The 17,120-nt window shown below is 33.6% G+C and overlaps 1 protein-coding gene across 5 annotated transcripts in view; it reads right to left on the minus strand.

The window, feature by feature from the left end:
* NIPBL (NIPBL cohesin loading factor) overlaps positions 1–17,120 on the minus strand; it is a 197,438-nt gene that overhangs the window by 109,206 nt on the left and 71,112 nt on the right. For all 5 annotated transcript variants that reach the window (XM_072824875.1, XM_072824877.1, XM_072824873.1 and 2 more), the window contains 3 exons: positions 4,804–4,946; positions 2,649–2,814; positions 143–270 (listed from right to left, as the gene is read on the minus strand). In XM_072824875.1, coding sequence (XP_072680976.1) covers positions 143–270; positions 2,649–2,814; positions 4,804–4,867 — 358 coding nt within the window. In that variant the 5' untranslated portion in view covers positions 4,868–4,946. The remainder of the gene's footprint in view (positions 1–142; positions 271–2,648; positions 2,815–4,803; positions 4,947–17,120) is intronic.

Raw genomic sequence — 17,120 nt, forward strand, 5'->3', positions numbered from 1 at the left:
TTGGCTGGATTCAAGGTATCAACACAGCATTCAGAGACTAGGCTACCTTATTAAAGGAGACACTTTAATTTAATTACATGCAAGCTCTGACAGGAGAGCCACAAAAAAATATAATAATATAAAATTCAATGAAAAATCTCACCACTTTGTACATATCTGTTCTGCATACTTTTCTCCCTGAAAACATTAGGACTCCTTGCCAGGACGGCCTGCAACAAGACTGGTATGTCACCTTCTGGATCATCACTGCCAAGGTTATCTTTCAATTCTCTGTAATTAAAAAAATAAGTATCAAAAATTAAAATAGTGATTGAGAATTCCCTATTCTATGTTTTAGTTAGATAGCAATTCACCAGTGAAATTCAGAAAAGACTGAGGTAGAAAATCAAGAACTTACAGCAAAAAAAAAAAAAAAAAAAATAATAATAATAATAATAATAATAATAATCACAAAAGATGTCTATCAATTTCATGGATTTTCGAAGATGCTATTCCTGGAATATAGTTATCAAAATGACAGTGAAGAGTTCTTCTAAGGAAAACATTTTTCCTCATTTTATTTTAAACAGAGTGAGAGGGGACAAAAAGGCCCAAACATTATTTTATGGAACTATGAGTTTATTTAAGAATGTTCTCATTAGGGACACCTGGTGGTTCAGCAGTGGAGCATCTGCCTCCAGCTCAGGACATGATCCCAGGATCTGGGATTGAGTCCCACATCAGGCTCCCTGCGAGGAGCCTGCTTCTCCTTCTGCCTATGTCTCTGCCTGTCTCTTTCTCTGTGTCACTCATGAACAAACAAATACATCTTAAAAAAAAAAAAAAAAAAAAGAAAAGAATGTTCACATTAGTTTCAAAGTAGAAAACAGAATCTACTCTAAAGTATTCAAAATAATGGATGATATAATTATCAGAGATGATAATTATGTACAGAAGCTGATGTTTGGGTTTAGAATATATTTTCTCTCTTACATTTGAATATGAGTCTGCCTTTTTGAGAATGTTCCCTGAATGAAATAATGCTGCCACACTGGTTAAGACAAGACCCAGAGATTATGTAATTTTTCCATCTAATATTTTTTTCTCAAATAAAGACATCAGGTAGCAAAAAACCCCAAGCAAGTGGTTAAGCATAGTTGTAGTTGTCAATAAACTTGAAAGTAAGGAGCAAATTAAATTTTCAACGATGGAACATAAATGATAAAGTGAAATACACATAGTGTTTTCAACTTTACATTCTACATGTCTCTGTTCTGCTCATTAAACCTAATAAGAAAGATTTATAAAGATGGTGTCCAATGATAAAATTTCAATATATCTCTAGGGCAATCTTAAAGCAGTTCTCCAAAAAATAAATCATAAATGTATATGTGCTATTTATCTTTCTAAATATTTGGTGATAATTATTAAGTATGTATAGATATAAATAGTAATATAATATTTAGACACTTCAATTTCTGGAGTGACAATATTAGTATTAGATTTCCTTTTAATTTTTACCAATTATTTCTCAGTTTCTCCATCAACAATTCACATTAAATATATTACTGGAAGAGTCATCACTTCTCCATTATAATATGCTTTATTCTCATACCTCTAAATAATGAATCTTTAAATTAAAAACAAAAATTAGGGATGCCTGGGTGGCTCTGTTGGTTAAGCTCTTGATTCAGCTCAGGTCATCTCAGGGTTCTGGGACTGGGCCCTGTGTTCAACTCCATGCTCAGTGGGCAGTCTGCTTGAAGATTCTCTCTACCTCTCCCTCTGCCTCCACAAACCCCTGCTCACATATGCATTCTCTCTTTCAAATAAGTAAATAAAACTTAAAAAAAAAAAAAGCAAAAATTAAAAAAGGAAGAATACATGAGTACCACTGTATAAATGAGATGTGAAGGGATAAGAGTGAGAGATTTAGCTTTTTTTTTTTTAAGATTTTATTTTTAAGTAATCTCTGTACCCAATGTGGGGCTCAAACTTACAACCCCGAGATCAAGAGTCACAAGCTCTATAACTGAGCCAGGCACTCCGAGAAATTGAACTTTTTATACATTTCCATGTTAAGATACTGTAAGTATATACTAGTTTTGCAGTAAAAATTTTTTAAAGTATATTCATATGCAAAGATTTTATAAACAAGATATATAACTTATGTTTCTGTTATTTTAAAAAATCTACTGTGTGAAAATAAACACTTATGTTCAGATGGTATGATAAATCCTAAGGAAAATTACTCTCAATTTTGCAGTAGCCATCCATAGAGTCAGTCCTGGAGTTTTGGTTAACTTCCTTTGGAAAGCATGTGAGCCTATTCCAAATAAAGCTAGTAGTATAGTCCCTAGTGTGTGGGAATTATAACCACTCTAGCAATACCAAGAGGGTGACAGCTTCTTGAGCAACTTTAGACCTCCCTGCCCCAGATCCACCTTGATGAATCCCAAAATTATTCAAAAAGAGTTGAAAAGATCTTCATATAGCTACATGGGTCAGAACTATCGTCTCAAAATAACAATAAATCTCATTGTAAGGCTCACTTGAATATTCATATATTTTAAAACTAAATTATGTATGTAAAATTTCTGAAATAAAGAATAAAACCAGGAATATTGACTCTCTTAGACCAAAATTTTTTACTTTTAAATTATACTTACATGTGATCTGTTGATACCTGGTTGAGGCTATGGACAAGCTGTGAAACCAAATTATCATCCCTACAGGCCAAAAGGCAGTTCACCTCTTCTGCTATTCGTGCATTAAAGAGAAGGCTCTTTGTAGTTGTAGCAGGTAAAGGGGATGGAAGAGGCAGCTGGTTCAGGACTATTTGGAATAAAATCAGATTATTAGAACTTGAGTGACTGTAAGAAGTCTTTTCACAATATTTGCTTATAAAATATTTGCTTACAAATATTTTGGGATTAAAAAAAGTTACAAATATTAAAGTGACAAATTATTAAAATGCATTCTACCTCTCCCCCAAAAGCCCCAATCAACTCTATAAAACCCTGAAACATCACTTGGGCAGTAACAAGAGTTTATTCCTCTCTAAGAATAAAACTCAATTCCTTTATAGGCATGACTTTCCATATCTTAAATCTTTATTCATTTAATAAATGAGTAGCCAAAAAGGTAGGCTTAAAAAGTAACTTTTAAGAATTGAGAATACATTCATTAATCTCATTTATTTTTGCTTCTGAGATTTATTGGAATCACTAGTCCCATATAAATAAACCAAGTAATTATACCAAACTTTTCACCAGATAGACAAGTATTGTGTTTTTTAAAAGCTTAAGTATATATAAAAAATAAATAGATCACTTTAGCAGGACATTTATAGAATAGGGATTCTGGAGGAAGCCAAATATCTAAGGAGTTATGCTTTCAGTTATAAATTCCTAAATCATTCTCTCCTCTCTTCATTCTACTCTAACAGCAAACAAAAGGACATAAATGTTTATATAGTAGTTTAAATTCAGCTATTTACTGTCTCTTCACATAATGGAAATCTATTCATTTGTCTAAAGTAAAAGATAAGAAAGTTAATTAAAGTATCTTTGTTTTTGGCTTAATTTCTTATCACCTATACAGTGTAACATGCTGCTCAGCCCCAGTGGCTAATAACAGGGTTTTTATCAATAAAAATATAGAAAACAAATTATTACTTAATAAAGGGTTTATTGGGCAAACTTTTAAAATATAAGGTACAACTGAGCTAACAGGGAGGATAACCAAAAATAAATCCCTGATAGTATATCTGATTTGGCACTCCTATATGAGTTTATGCTTTACCAAAACAAAATGACAATGAAAACAGTTTCAGAAGTTTTCTTACCTGTGTTATCCTAACTCCACTAGCTACTTTCTTATCTCAGATTTTACAAACTAGCCATGTTAGTTTCCTAACCCCAAAGCTATCAGCTATTAACTATTTTACTTCCATTAAAACCAGTTGGAAATTAACAACAGGAAAATAATATCAAGGACTACTAAACACAGATAAAAACACATCTTAAAATTATTTTCTCATAGCTCCTTTACTATAAAGCCCCAAAGCTTGCATAATGTGATATCCTCATCTTCTACTCTTCTCTCTCCTATCCCTTTTTCCCTTTATTTCGTCAGATAGGATGACACTGGATTAACACTATGGGCTGTTTTTTTGTATCATTACCCAGGGACTAAGGATTCAAGTTAGAGTTGGCTACCATAAAGTCCCTAAAAAACTGTGTTATACTAAGAAATCTCAAAAGGATGACAAAGGTCTTTGAACTTAAATGACCAGAGTAAAAGGGGCTGCTGATATCTATGACAAACTCCCAACAGATTACTGAAGATGACATCCAAAATGAACACTGCTAAGAAATTAGATTAAGTTAAGCTATCAACCCTTCTTTAAAGGACAGTTTCAGTTACCATTTCTAGAAATGCTTTTTAAAAAGTCTATATTTGTCCCTATATGCAAATCCATGCTTCTTCAGTTTTAATTTTTTCTTTAATGTTTTGTCTCATCTTTGGTCTTGACTACTGCATTAGTCCTTTTATTGTTTAAGACCTTTAAACAAGTAAATGCCATCATTTTCTAATGATTCTAGGATCAAACAGAAATGATCCTATATTCACTGACTATATTAATTTTGTTACTTTACATGCATGACAATAAACCAAAGGAAATAATGTTGTCATTCAAAATCTAGCATTTTAAATAATTTGTTATTTATGACAACTACAAATAATTTTTTTCTATAGTCTCTCTTAAAATCATTGTTAACACAGAATAGAAAATAAATTAGATAAATTAACCAAACTTACGGTCTGTGAGACTAGCAATCCCCGCAAGAGTAGTGATGGGGACATGGGGCATATCCCCATTCATCCTGAAGTTCTGGAATGGTGTTGCCTATAAAAGTACTTAGTTCAGGTGCCAGCTGTCATTACTTTCCATTTCCCAAACACTGCAATAAAAAAAACCAGACAATTATTTGTAAAAATATATCAAATATAACACTATTAGGGAAATGCCTATAAAAAATAAGATATTCTGCTTTTCTTGTTTGTCAACCTATGTAACAATAGCTACCATTCATATATATGTTATTATACATTAGATCCTGCAAAGTGCTTTGCATATATTGACTCATTTAGTTCTCACAACATTATAAGGTATGTGCTATTATTTTCTGGATTTTACTGGTGAGGAAATTAATTAACAGGGAGCTTAAAGTAACATGTAGGGAAAGATCAGAACAAAAGCAACCTGGCTTAAGAAGCCTGTGTAACCAGTAGTCTATATTACTAAACTGAGATACTCAATTTTGACAAGCACTATGATTCTCCACATCATAAACCATTAAAGGCTTCAACTTACCTTGCTAGCTATGTCTTTTACTACTGTCCTACATAAACCATCCTCTTTAACCACGCTGATCAGATTATCTTGAATCCACCTTGCATTTTCACATTCGTATTTATTTACTTATATATCCCCCTACCTGGGTAGCCCATCTATACTTTAGCCCTAATCCTATAATTCTTCAAGATTTAGTGCAAGTTCTTACTACACTTCATGAAACTTCAAATTCAGCTAAAAGCCTATCTTAATCTAACCTTCACTTATAGTTCAACATTCTTTTGTAAATAATTATATATTCCTTTGTGCCATTTTTTGAAATTTCTTGTTTCATTCTTATATAATTAATGTTCATGTGCTTACCTTGTCTTCCCAATTACCACTCCATGTTCTTTGTATCAACCAATCACATAATTAATATACAACCACATAAAGGACAGAGAAATGTGTTAACATTTTGATGTTCCTATATAACCTAGTTGACTTAGTCAGTTTTATTATGATGTAATTCTGTTTGTCTGTGTGTACAGACAATCTGTAAAATTCCTGAACATGTTTTCCATTCTGTTCAATGTCCCCCAATTTTTCTCATCTTAATTTTAACATGTGGTTTTTGGAACCTTTATTTTTCCTTAAGCAGTGTACTTACTGAAGAACCTTTTTTGGAGTATACATTTTAATAAGGTATACACTAATCTAAGATATGCCTTTATTAAATAACTTTATAAACTCATTAGTAAATAGAAGTCTACTGCATGTCAACTAAAACACAGTGCTACAACAGAAAACGGAATTATAATTTCCAGTTTAAACATTTTTCTGAGGTTGTATCTGCTTATCAGTCACTGTTAAGAGAACCTCTAAGTTTTCTGAGTTGTAAACTTTAAAATAGTGAAATGATACAACACTAATAATTCCCCTTACTCACAATAATTTTGCAAATAAGTTTTTTTTTTTTTTTTTTATAGAAGTATATAGGGGTGCCTAGGTGGCTCAGTAGGTTATGCATCTGACTTTTGGTTTTGGCTTAGGTCATGATCTCATGAATCTGCTTGAAAGGTTCTCTCCCTCTGCCCCTCCCCTCACACATTCTCTTTCTCAAATAAATAAATAAATCTTAAAAAAAAATAAAAGTAGAATTATACAGGTAGCTAAAATTAAGAATTTTCTTGGGACACCTGGGTGGCTCAGCGGTTGAGCATCTGTCTTAAGCTCAGGGCGTGATCCTGGGTCTGGAGATCGAGTCCCACATTGGGCTCACTTCTTCCTCTTCCTAGGTCTCTGCCTCTCTGTGTCTCATGAACAAATAAACAAAATCTTAAAGAAATATATTTTCTTTTTCCTCAAGCTCATAAAACATGTACGCATGGCTTAACAGAATTATAAAGTAAACATCTATAGAACCACCATCTAAAAAGTTAGCACCTTAGTTCCTTCTACAGTTAACAACTACCTTGTCTTTTTGGTAATCATTTCTTTTTTTTTTTTCATACACTTATGTTCTTCATATGTACATTCTTTTTTTTTTTTTTTTTTGTACATTCTTTTCTAGTAGCCAGCCAAGGATACAACTCTGCTTTACTCTAATGAATAATGACATAAAGTTTGCTAGTAGGAGCCCGCTGAAAGGAAATAGTACAGGAAATAGTATAAGAAAAATATAATACTGACTACCTTACATTTGCCTTGTTATACTGGGGACTTCACTCTTTGAAGTTATTAATTTGGTTAACACTGAAGAAATTTAAGGAAGCAATGCAAATTTAGCGATTCTATCAAGCACTTAAAAGAAAAGAATTTAAAATGTGACAGAAGTCACCAAAACGTGACAGATTTTTTCTAAATTTAGGCTAATAAAAAAGTTCCAGTTTATGCTTAGTAATTAATGGGAAAAAATAATTGCATGCAAATTATGTACAGAACAGCACAAAACATCTTGTTATTTTTGTATGACTACTGTAAATGTAAATTGCTCTACTCAAACAGATTAACAAGTGACCATGTTATTTAATTCAGAGGACAGGAACCAATAGAGAACAATCTGCAAGAGGGTTCCACTGTGGGCTAACTAACTTTACTCTGTTTTCCTAAATCCCAGGTAACATGTAAAGCAGATCCAGCCCAGGCTAGAGTTTGTAGCCCAAAAAATGATTTAATTAGTTACCACATATAGATTAGGAGATTAATAAACTTAAGCATAAGATTGTTGTGCTTTATAACAAGGTATGTTATTACTGTGATGTCAACTGAAAACTGGAAGTGGGGAAAGAAAGGAAAGCAACAATGCTTTTTTGGTTTAAAGTACTTGAATGTACAGACTGAGTAGGTGACTACTGACAAATATATTTACACCTCACTGCTGAACTATGCAGATTTCATTGGAAGCCAAGCTTTTGAAGAACAGGAGAAGACTTTGGTAGAAATGGACTTACAATTTTAGCTAAAGTCACAGATGTTGATGAATATGAGTAATTTGTGGAAATGCTGCTGCCTATGTTGGAAAGTGATCAGAGTCCACCAAGAAAGAACATTCCTAGAATTCTAAAAAGGAATATGCAGAACTCTAACTAATTAGACATGACATTTCTGGCTCTGGATTGGGCAATGTTGGGTCTACCTGGCTCTATAAAAGGATAGTATCAAAGATAAATAAAATAAAATAAAAATAAAAAAATAAAATAAAATAAATAAAATAAAATAAAATTAAAATAAAATAAAATAAAATAAAATAAAATAAAATAAAATAAAATAAAATAAAATAAAATAGGGACACCTGGGATGCTCAGCGGTTGAGCGTCTGCCTTTGGGTCAGGGCGTGATCCCGGAGACCTGGGATCGTGTCCCACATCGGGCTTCGTGAATGGAGCCTGTTTCTCCCTCTGCCTGTGTCTCTGCCTCTCTCTCTTTCTCTGTGTCTCTCATGAATAAATAAATAAAATCTTTTAAAAAATAATAAAATAAAATAAGAGTATACTATCTTTCATGAAACTGCTGAAACTGAAGCTGAAAATCATAATCTCGGGGAGAACAATGTGTTCAGAAGGAAATGGTAACCAAATGGGAAAGGAGATTATAATGAATGCTTTAGAACTGTCACTTAAGGCAGTACTTTAGTTAAAATTTATAAATGGTGATCAATTAGTGGATTGTAAAATAAAATCAATGGGTTGAGATCAACACTGAGAGAGACGGAAGGAATAGAAATGTAAGTTTACATTGCATACTGCTTTGTTATTCCAGGTAAAATGTCTAATTGTGGGTCACCAAGGCAAAGCAGTTTCAAAGTTGCCAACTGAAAGAAATGGAAGAGGGAGCGGGAACACAGAAGCCCACCTAAGTGGTGATGAGAATGCAACAAAATAATGCATATAAATCACCTGACATACTACCTGGAGTGTAACAGAGATCCAGAAAATTAGCAGTAACACTGCTAACTAAAAAAATACACATCCGGGAAAACAGGAGAAACAAAGGTGAATTGGGAAAAGGAGGTCTTTTCAATAGTATAATAAATCCCTATTTTGGAAAGATATAAATTATTTGAAGTTCCAGTATATAATTCACCATAGTGTTACAAATATGTATAATCATCGTAGGCAGGGCAGCCCCGGTGGCACAGCGGTTTAGCGCCGCCTGCAGCCCAGGGCGTGATCCTGGAGACCCTGGATCAAGTCCCACATCAGGCTCTCTGCATGGAGTCTGCTTCTCCCTCTGCCTGTGTCTCTGCCTCTCTCTCTCTCTCTGTGTCTCTATGAATAAATAAATAAAATCTTAAAAAAAAATCATCGTAGGCATACCCACCTACAATTACTTGATTGTAATCGATAAGGTAGCTGAAATAAATATTGGCAGTAAAAAGTGAGAAAAAAAACCCTAAACTTTGTAATACTAAGAACTAAATCAAACATAAAAAAACTAAACAATTTATTTTAGAATGGCTTAGTTTAATTAAAATAATTCTAAATTAATAGAAGATACTATGGTAAATTCTCATTTCAACCCATTATAATGAATATGATGTAGACATCTAAGCACTTGACAAGATTTTTAAAGGCCCTGGTTCTTTGTTCATTTAATTTCACTTTAAAATTTATGGTTTCTTGATACAAACAAAAGAAATGCAAATGAAAACTTATTGGTAAAAGTTATAGTAATAATATTCAAATTGGGATGGATTTGGAATAAAAGGTGCTCTCATAATCTAATGGTACATAAACTTTCCTGGACAGCCAGAGTGTCCTCTATAAGCAAGAAATGTGTACCATCTTGTCTGTACAACAATTCTTCAGTAGTGAAAAACTGCTAGTAATGATAACATTTACTGACACCTATCTAATAAAAATCAAATAGGTAAATATACTCTTATTTAATCCTTATATGACACTGAGGTACTAATATTACAATTTTACTTAATGAGGAAAGTGATGTACGAAAAAATAAGTAATTTGCCTAAGGTTATACAGCTGAAGTCAAACTCAGGCTGATACATGGACATTTTACATAACAATTAAAATGTCCAACAATATTATTAAAGTTTAACAAGACTTATATAATAAATGATGCTCAATACACAAAAGATTACTATACACTAAAAATCATGTTGTATAGTCAATAGAGATGTGAAGAAAGGAAATAGTCACACTGACTGGGTTTGAATCCAAGTCACACCATCTTTCTACAGTATTTAGTCCTTAATGATGGTGCAACAAATAATATTTATAATAATATTTATTTTGTAACATTGCATCAGACACTATGCTAGGCAAACAAAAGGTAGTGGTTAACAAGATGGAAACAGTACCTACCCCTCAAAAATTGAGTTTGGCCACAGGCATGTTGTAAAGGGGATAATCATCCAGGGGAGGAGAGAAAGACTCACTGAATTAAAATCTGAACCAATTTTACTATGAGTACTCCATATATTTTAATCCTTCCACAATCTGCCTCAACTTTAATTAAAAACAAAAATTCATGAAAAGATACATAACATATATAGCTAACTGAAAATAATACCAATGTATGTACAGTTCAAGCCCTTATTTTAGCTTAAAACACATTTTTATGCAAATGACAGTCTAGGCATGAAAAACATTCTTTTTAAGAATATATTTTAATTTAAACCATTAACAGTGGTTAGGGGATGGGATGTATTCTGGGATTTTGGGGAATTCCCATTTTTGTAGTATTTGTATCTGTACTACTTGAGCATTTTTAAAAACTATCAGAACATTACTTTTGTACTCAGAAAAATGAGGACATAAACATGTATAAAAATGGAAAACATTAAAATCAATCTTCTAATAACTGCTGCTGAATGTACACAGATGTCTCTGAGATATTTAAATAACCCTCTATGAAACCTATGTTAAGAATCTACTGTATGGAAAAAATAAAAAAAGAATCCACTGTGTGAAGGCACTTGCTAGGTGCTAAAGACTAATAGAACATGCAGGATGCATTCATAGACACTTTAGCCAGAGCATAAGCCTAGAAAGATGAACTGGAGCTTGCAAAGGGGTTTGTTTTGAAGTAGTGACTGTTTTTCTTATTTCACATACTCTTGATATAAGTGAACTTTAAACTTTCAAAAAGACTAATATAAGTGACTATAAGGAAGATGGAGTGGCACAGAGAGAATGGAGGCAGAAAGCTGTTGAATACTGCAGTACTGACATGTAATAATGGTCTGATTTTGGACTTATTCAAATTAAAATGCTAGTATAATATCTAGTTGGAGATGTCTAAAGCAGAAAGCTGGAAACTCCACAACTAACAAAAGCAGTCAGAATTACAGCTGTAGTTATGAAAATGATCCACAGAGGACTGATAACATCCAAACTGTAATAACAGGAGACAGGCAAGAGACAAGGTAACATTGTGGGTGGAGATTTTTTTTTTTAGCACTTATGTGTGAGACATATATCTTTCCTTAATCATTACCGAAGTCAGAGGGTTGTGAAGATTATCTCTATTTCACAGATGCAAAAATGAAGGCTCAGAACCTAAACGTTTGCTTTGTCTGTGGTTTTACAGACAGCACAGAATAGAGCTGGGATTTGAACTCAGATGTTTCTAACCAAACCTTATATTCTCATACATATCCGATGGACATAAAACCGGGAAACATCTACACTGTTATGACAGAAAGATAAACCAATAAAAGGTAAGGAAATTGTTCCTCAGAGAAACTAAATGTGTATTCAAGGTCTCATAGCTAGTAATTGACCGAGTCAAGACTAGAATACAAATGTTTGGATTTCTAGTTCAGTATTCTTTACACTATGTTGTCACCTTTCAGGATTATAACATTTTGAACAAACTGAAATTCTACACAAGTGGAATATTTAGCTAATTAACATCTTTCTTCCTCGCCAATGTTATTATATTATTTCTGAGTGGTGAGGGAAGGAGGGTTTAAAACCAGTATATTTTTATTGTCTCAGTTTATATTATGTTGAACAGTATAAGCTGCCTCAAATTCTTTTGGGAAAGAAGTGGAATATAAATCCTAAATAGGCAGATAAGTAAATAAATACATCTAGGTTGTACTACTCACTATTTTAAACAGGTAACAATGACTCTCTTGAGAGTGGCACCTCTTTAGCAGAATCCTTTCACTTTAGTTAAGCTACCTGCCTAAAATGTACTCAAGAATAAATACTTCACATTCTGTTTAAGATACTTCCAAAAGATGTTCTTCAAATCCTAGCTCAAAAACAGTTCCCAATCAGCCACACTTTGTGAAAATACTCACTTCTTTAAGACACTTCTATTTTTCTAGAGTTCTAAGTTATTTCCATTAAATAACAAACACAAAATAAAAGCGATAGATAGATAGATAGATAGATAGATAGATAGATAGATAGATAGATAGATGATAGATAGATAGACAGCACAGCTCTTTAATGTACTCTTTGGATACATGCTTTGCTTCTGGAACCCTGAGCTTCCTGCAGCCACCATGCTGGATATCAATAAATGTGTGTTATTCCTGTGTGTATTCTAGTAATGAAACTATATCATAATGTATATAATATGTAATAAAAGATATAGTTACACTATTAAGTACTATTAGAAAAATCACAAATCAGGCTGAAATTTAAGGGTGTCTCAAAAATCACTTTAAAGAGTATGTGTATGTTCACTGAGAAGTATAATAATTAGTAAAACTTTATGTATTTCTATAATCAGTCTTCTTCCTTGTTCTTATCAATTTGTTTCACATGCATTTTTATATAAACCAACTGTAACAAAAGCTCATAGAACTTTAAAAGGTCCCAGATGATTATTATAGTTAAATTGACTAGCAGAGGCCTGCTGAGTAGTTATACTATGTCTAATCTTAACAAAATATGCAAAAATACAAACTGCATCAGGAAAAAATAGTCCTAGTCCTGGAATTAATATTTTTTTTCTTTTTTTACAGAGAAGCCATGGAGAAAATTTCCAGTGCTGCTATGAATTATTTGAGTTACTAATCCATGTCTCCACACCAAAAATTTTATTTCTCACTTTCTTTTCCACTGCAAAAGAAATGGTCAATCTTAAAACCTTAAATAAAGGTTGAGACTGTGCTTCTACCATGAGAATATTTTCTATATTAAGGTATTAGAAATGAAAGTTCAAACAATGGAGATTTTATTTCCTTCTAAGTGAGGTTTAGGACTATGCCATTAAGATGTAGGTCTCAACTTCTGGCCATAACGCATTTGATGATACATGATTGATTTAATCTGAAATAAAAGACAAAATGCTTTTATGTGAAATCACCAAATGGGCCACAAGAGGGCACACTTTCAACTACTATAAAAATTTTAAATTTACTGGCTTTTAGAAATAAAGATCGCTTATCTATTTTTTTAATTTTATTTTTTTAAAGATTTATTTATTTATTCATGAGAGACACAGACTGAGAGAGACACAGAGAGAGAAGCAGAGACAGGCAGAGTTCTGAGAAGCAGGCTCCTTGCAGGGAGCCAGATGCAGGACTCAATCCCCCATCCTGGGATCATGACCTGAGCCGAAAGTAGGAGCCCAACCCCTGAGCCACCCTGGCGTCCCATATTTTTCCAATTTTAATTCTAGTACAGTTAACATATAGTGTTATATTAGTATAGTGCTTCAACAATTCCATACATTATTCAGTACTCACCAAGATAAGTGTACTCTTAATCCCTTTCACCTATTTCACCCATTCCCCTACCCACCTCCCCTCTGGTAGCTATCAGTTTGTTCTCTATAGTTAAGAGTCTTTTTGTTTTTGTTGTTTGTGTGTCTCTCTCTCTCTCTTTTTTTGTTCATTTGTTTCTTAAGTTCTACATATGAGTGAGATCATATGATATTTCTCTTTCTCTGGGCTTAGCATGATACTCTTTAGATACATTCATGCTATTGCAAATAGCAAGATTTCATTACTTTTTAAAGATTTCATTCTTTCTTATGGCTGAATAGTATTTCATTGTACACACAAACACCACTTTTCTTTATCCATTTATCCATCGTTGGACACTTGGGCTGCTTCCATAATTTGGCTACTGTAAATAATGTAGCAATAAACAAAGGGCACAGGGGTGCATATATCTTTTTGAATTAGTATTTTCATATTTTTTGGATAAATACCCAGTATTGGAATTACTGGATCATATACTACTTTTTTTTTTAATATAAAGTTCACATTTTTTTTTTACTAAGTCCATCAAAGATTGGCCAGATTCTTCTGAATTGATTATTCAACACCATTAGAAAGCTGTAGATTCCAAAGTTTGCAATTTTTTTTTTTAAACACACACAAGAAAACTTTTTGGGGGGATAAATATAAAATATAAGAAGTCCCTCCTTGCACCAAGACTTCTATATTAACGTTAAATTATAAAAGTATGTAATAGTCTTATCAGTCATTTTGGTTCTGTTAGCTATTTGAATTTGGCTTCCTTAAAAATCTTTTCAAGAAACTCTGGCTTTTTTTTTTTTTTTTTTAAATCTCATTAAGTGGCATAGTCCCTAGGAACAACGAATTCTTCAAGACAATTTAGGAGGAAACCAAATGGAGTATGTTTTATACTGTAGGAAATTTCTCTAATTCAACAGATCATTACTTAGAATACCTAAAAGAATAATTAAGAAAGAGCAGAGGGGGATCCCTGGGTGGTGCAGCGGTTTGGCGCCTGCCTTTGGCCCGGGGCGCGATCCTGGAGACCTGGGATCGAATCCCACATCGGGCTCCCGGTGCATGGAGCCTGCTTCTCCCTCTGCCTGTGTCTCTGCCTCTCTCTCTCTCTCTCTCTTTCTCTATTATAAATAAATAAAAATTAAAAAAAAAAAAGAGCAGAGGAAGATATGCAAAAAAATCATGATCACTTCTGCATTATCTGCATTATTGATCCCTTCTCTGTCCTAATTCATTCAAAGATAATCATTCCAGCAGCTCTCCTCTCATTCATCATCAATTTTCCCTCTTATTGGATCATTCCAATCAGCATGTAAACATTGATATGCTGATAAGTTCCCCTACTCTTAAACACACACAAAAACACCCCAAACCCCTTATATTGGACCCTAGGGTCCCTTCAACTGCTTAATTTTTCTGCTCCTTTTCACAGAAAAATTACTTCGGTTGTCTATACTTCTCTCTAATTTTCCTCCATTCTCTTGAAATTATATGTGCTTTTATTCTCATCAATCCACCAGGTGTCTTGTCACAGTTAATAAGAGCATCTACATTTCTAAATAAATGGACATCCTCCTTTGACCTACCATTCAACACAGTTGATCATTCTCCTCTTTGAACAATTCTTTTGTTTTCCAACAAATCCTCCTAGTTTTTCCTCATACTAGGTTGGCCACCCTTAAATTTTGTATTGGTCCCTTTTCATCCTCCTGTTCTTACTTTGTTTTTGTTTTTTAAATTTTATTTATTTATGATAGTCACACAGAGAGAGAGAGAGGCAGAGACACAGGCAGAGGGAGAAGCAGGCTCCATGCACCGGGAGCCCGACGTGGGATTCGATCCCGGGTCTCCAGGATCGCGCCCCGGGCCAAAGGCAGGCGCTAAACCGCTACGCCACCCAGGGATCCCACTTTGTTTTTAATCTCAATCAATCTCATGATTTTAAAATAACACCTGTGTACTGATGACTCCCAAATTTATTTCTCCTATTTTGACTTCTCCCCTGTATACTAGACTCATATACCCAATTGCCAAATCAACATCTCTGCTTTAATGTCCAGTAATTATAGGTCTAGAGCACAGGTTGAAAATCTTTACTTTTAAGAATATGAATTATATGTATTAGATAAAAGTTCTTTATTAGGTATATATTTTGCAAATGTATTATCCCAGTTGTTTGCTTGTCTTTTCATTCTCCTAATGAATTTTGATGATGTCCAACGTATCAATTTGTTCTTTACGAGTTTGGGGGTAGGGAGGTGGTGGTGATATATGACTGCAAAGGAGTATGTAGAAATTTCCTGGTGTGATGAAAATGCTTGTCTTGTTTTGTTTAAGAGAGAGAGAGTATGTGTGTGTGTACATTCACATACAAGCAGGTGGGGAAGGGGCAGAAGAAGAGGGAAAGAATCTTAAACAGGCTCCATGGCCAGCACAGAGCCCAACCTAGACTCCATCTCATGACACTGAGATTATGACCTCAGCAGAAATCAAGAGTTGGACGCTTAACTGACTGAGCCACCCACAGACCCCAAAATGTTCTGTATCACGAAAAGATACTGGTTATTTGAGTGTCCCCATTTGTGAAAATTGTAAAGCTTTCTGTTTTTCAGTATATATAAATATTACCAAGTTCCAGAAAACTGTAAAAGTAATAATGATAACTGAGCAGTGGTTGGAGAATGGGAAGAAGTACAGATGAAATCCAAATGTTTATTAAGCTGAGTGATAGGTATTGGGCATTTATTATACTCTTCTATTTATCTAGCATGTACTTAAGTTTTCTATAATAAACTTTTTTTTTTTAAAAATAAGGGAACTTTTTTTTGTTAGATGCAATTATCATTTTCTCCAAACCTATTACCGCCAAACAATGTGCTATAGACTAAATATATGTATTCCCCCACAATTGTTATGTTGAAACCTACTCTCCAGTGTGAAGGTATCTGGAAGTGAGGCCTCTGAGAGGTGACTAGGTTATGAAGGTGGAGCCCTCATGAATGGGATTAATGCCCTCATAAAGGAGACTCCAGAGGGCTCACTTGCCCCTTCTGCCATATACAGACACAGCAAAAAGACAGTTTATGAACCAGGAAGTGGGCTCTCAGAAGATATCAATCTGCCAGCACCTTGATTTTGGACATCCCAGCTTCTAGCACTGTGAGAAATAAATTTCTGTTGATTATAAGCCACCCACTCTATAGTATTGTTATCAAAGCTTGAATGGACTAAGACACTATATTCCCTTCAGCCTATATTTCTGTAATTGATTTTAAAAACCCACAAAAGAATCCAAGACCCAAACATAACCATTAAATAATATGATTAATGAATGTGGAAAGATATTGGGGTGGCTCTTCAGGGAAGACAGACTTTTCAGAAGTCAATTTAAATAATTAACGGCTCCCTACTAAGGAGTTACATTTCAAAACTATTTTAAATAGTTCAATTTACAGGGAAAGGAGTACTAAACAGAAGTGATTTCTCATTCACATTATCTATAGTAATCTTTTTCATGACTTCCTTTGGAACCCTTTACTATTTTATAGGATATAAATATATAAATTCAGAATGTGTAGTTTTCTAAATTTGTAAGCTCATGTTCAATGAACT

The sequence above is a fragment of the Canis lupus genome, chromosome 4 (genome assembly GCF_048164855.1).
Source record: "Canis lupus baileyi chromosome 4, mCanLup2.hap1, whole genome shotgun sequence".
Lineage (NCBI taxonomy): Eukaryota > Metazoa > Chordata > Mammalia > Carnivora > Canidae > Canis > Canis lupus.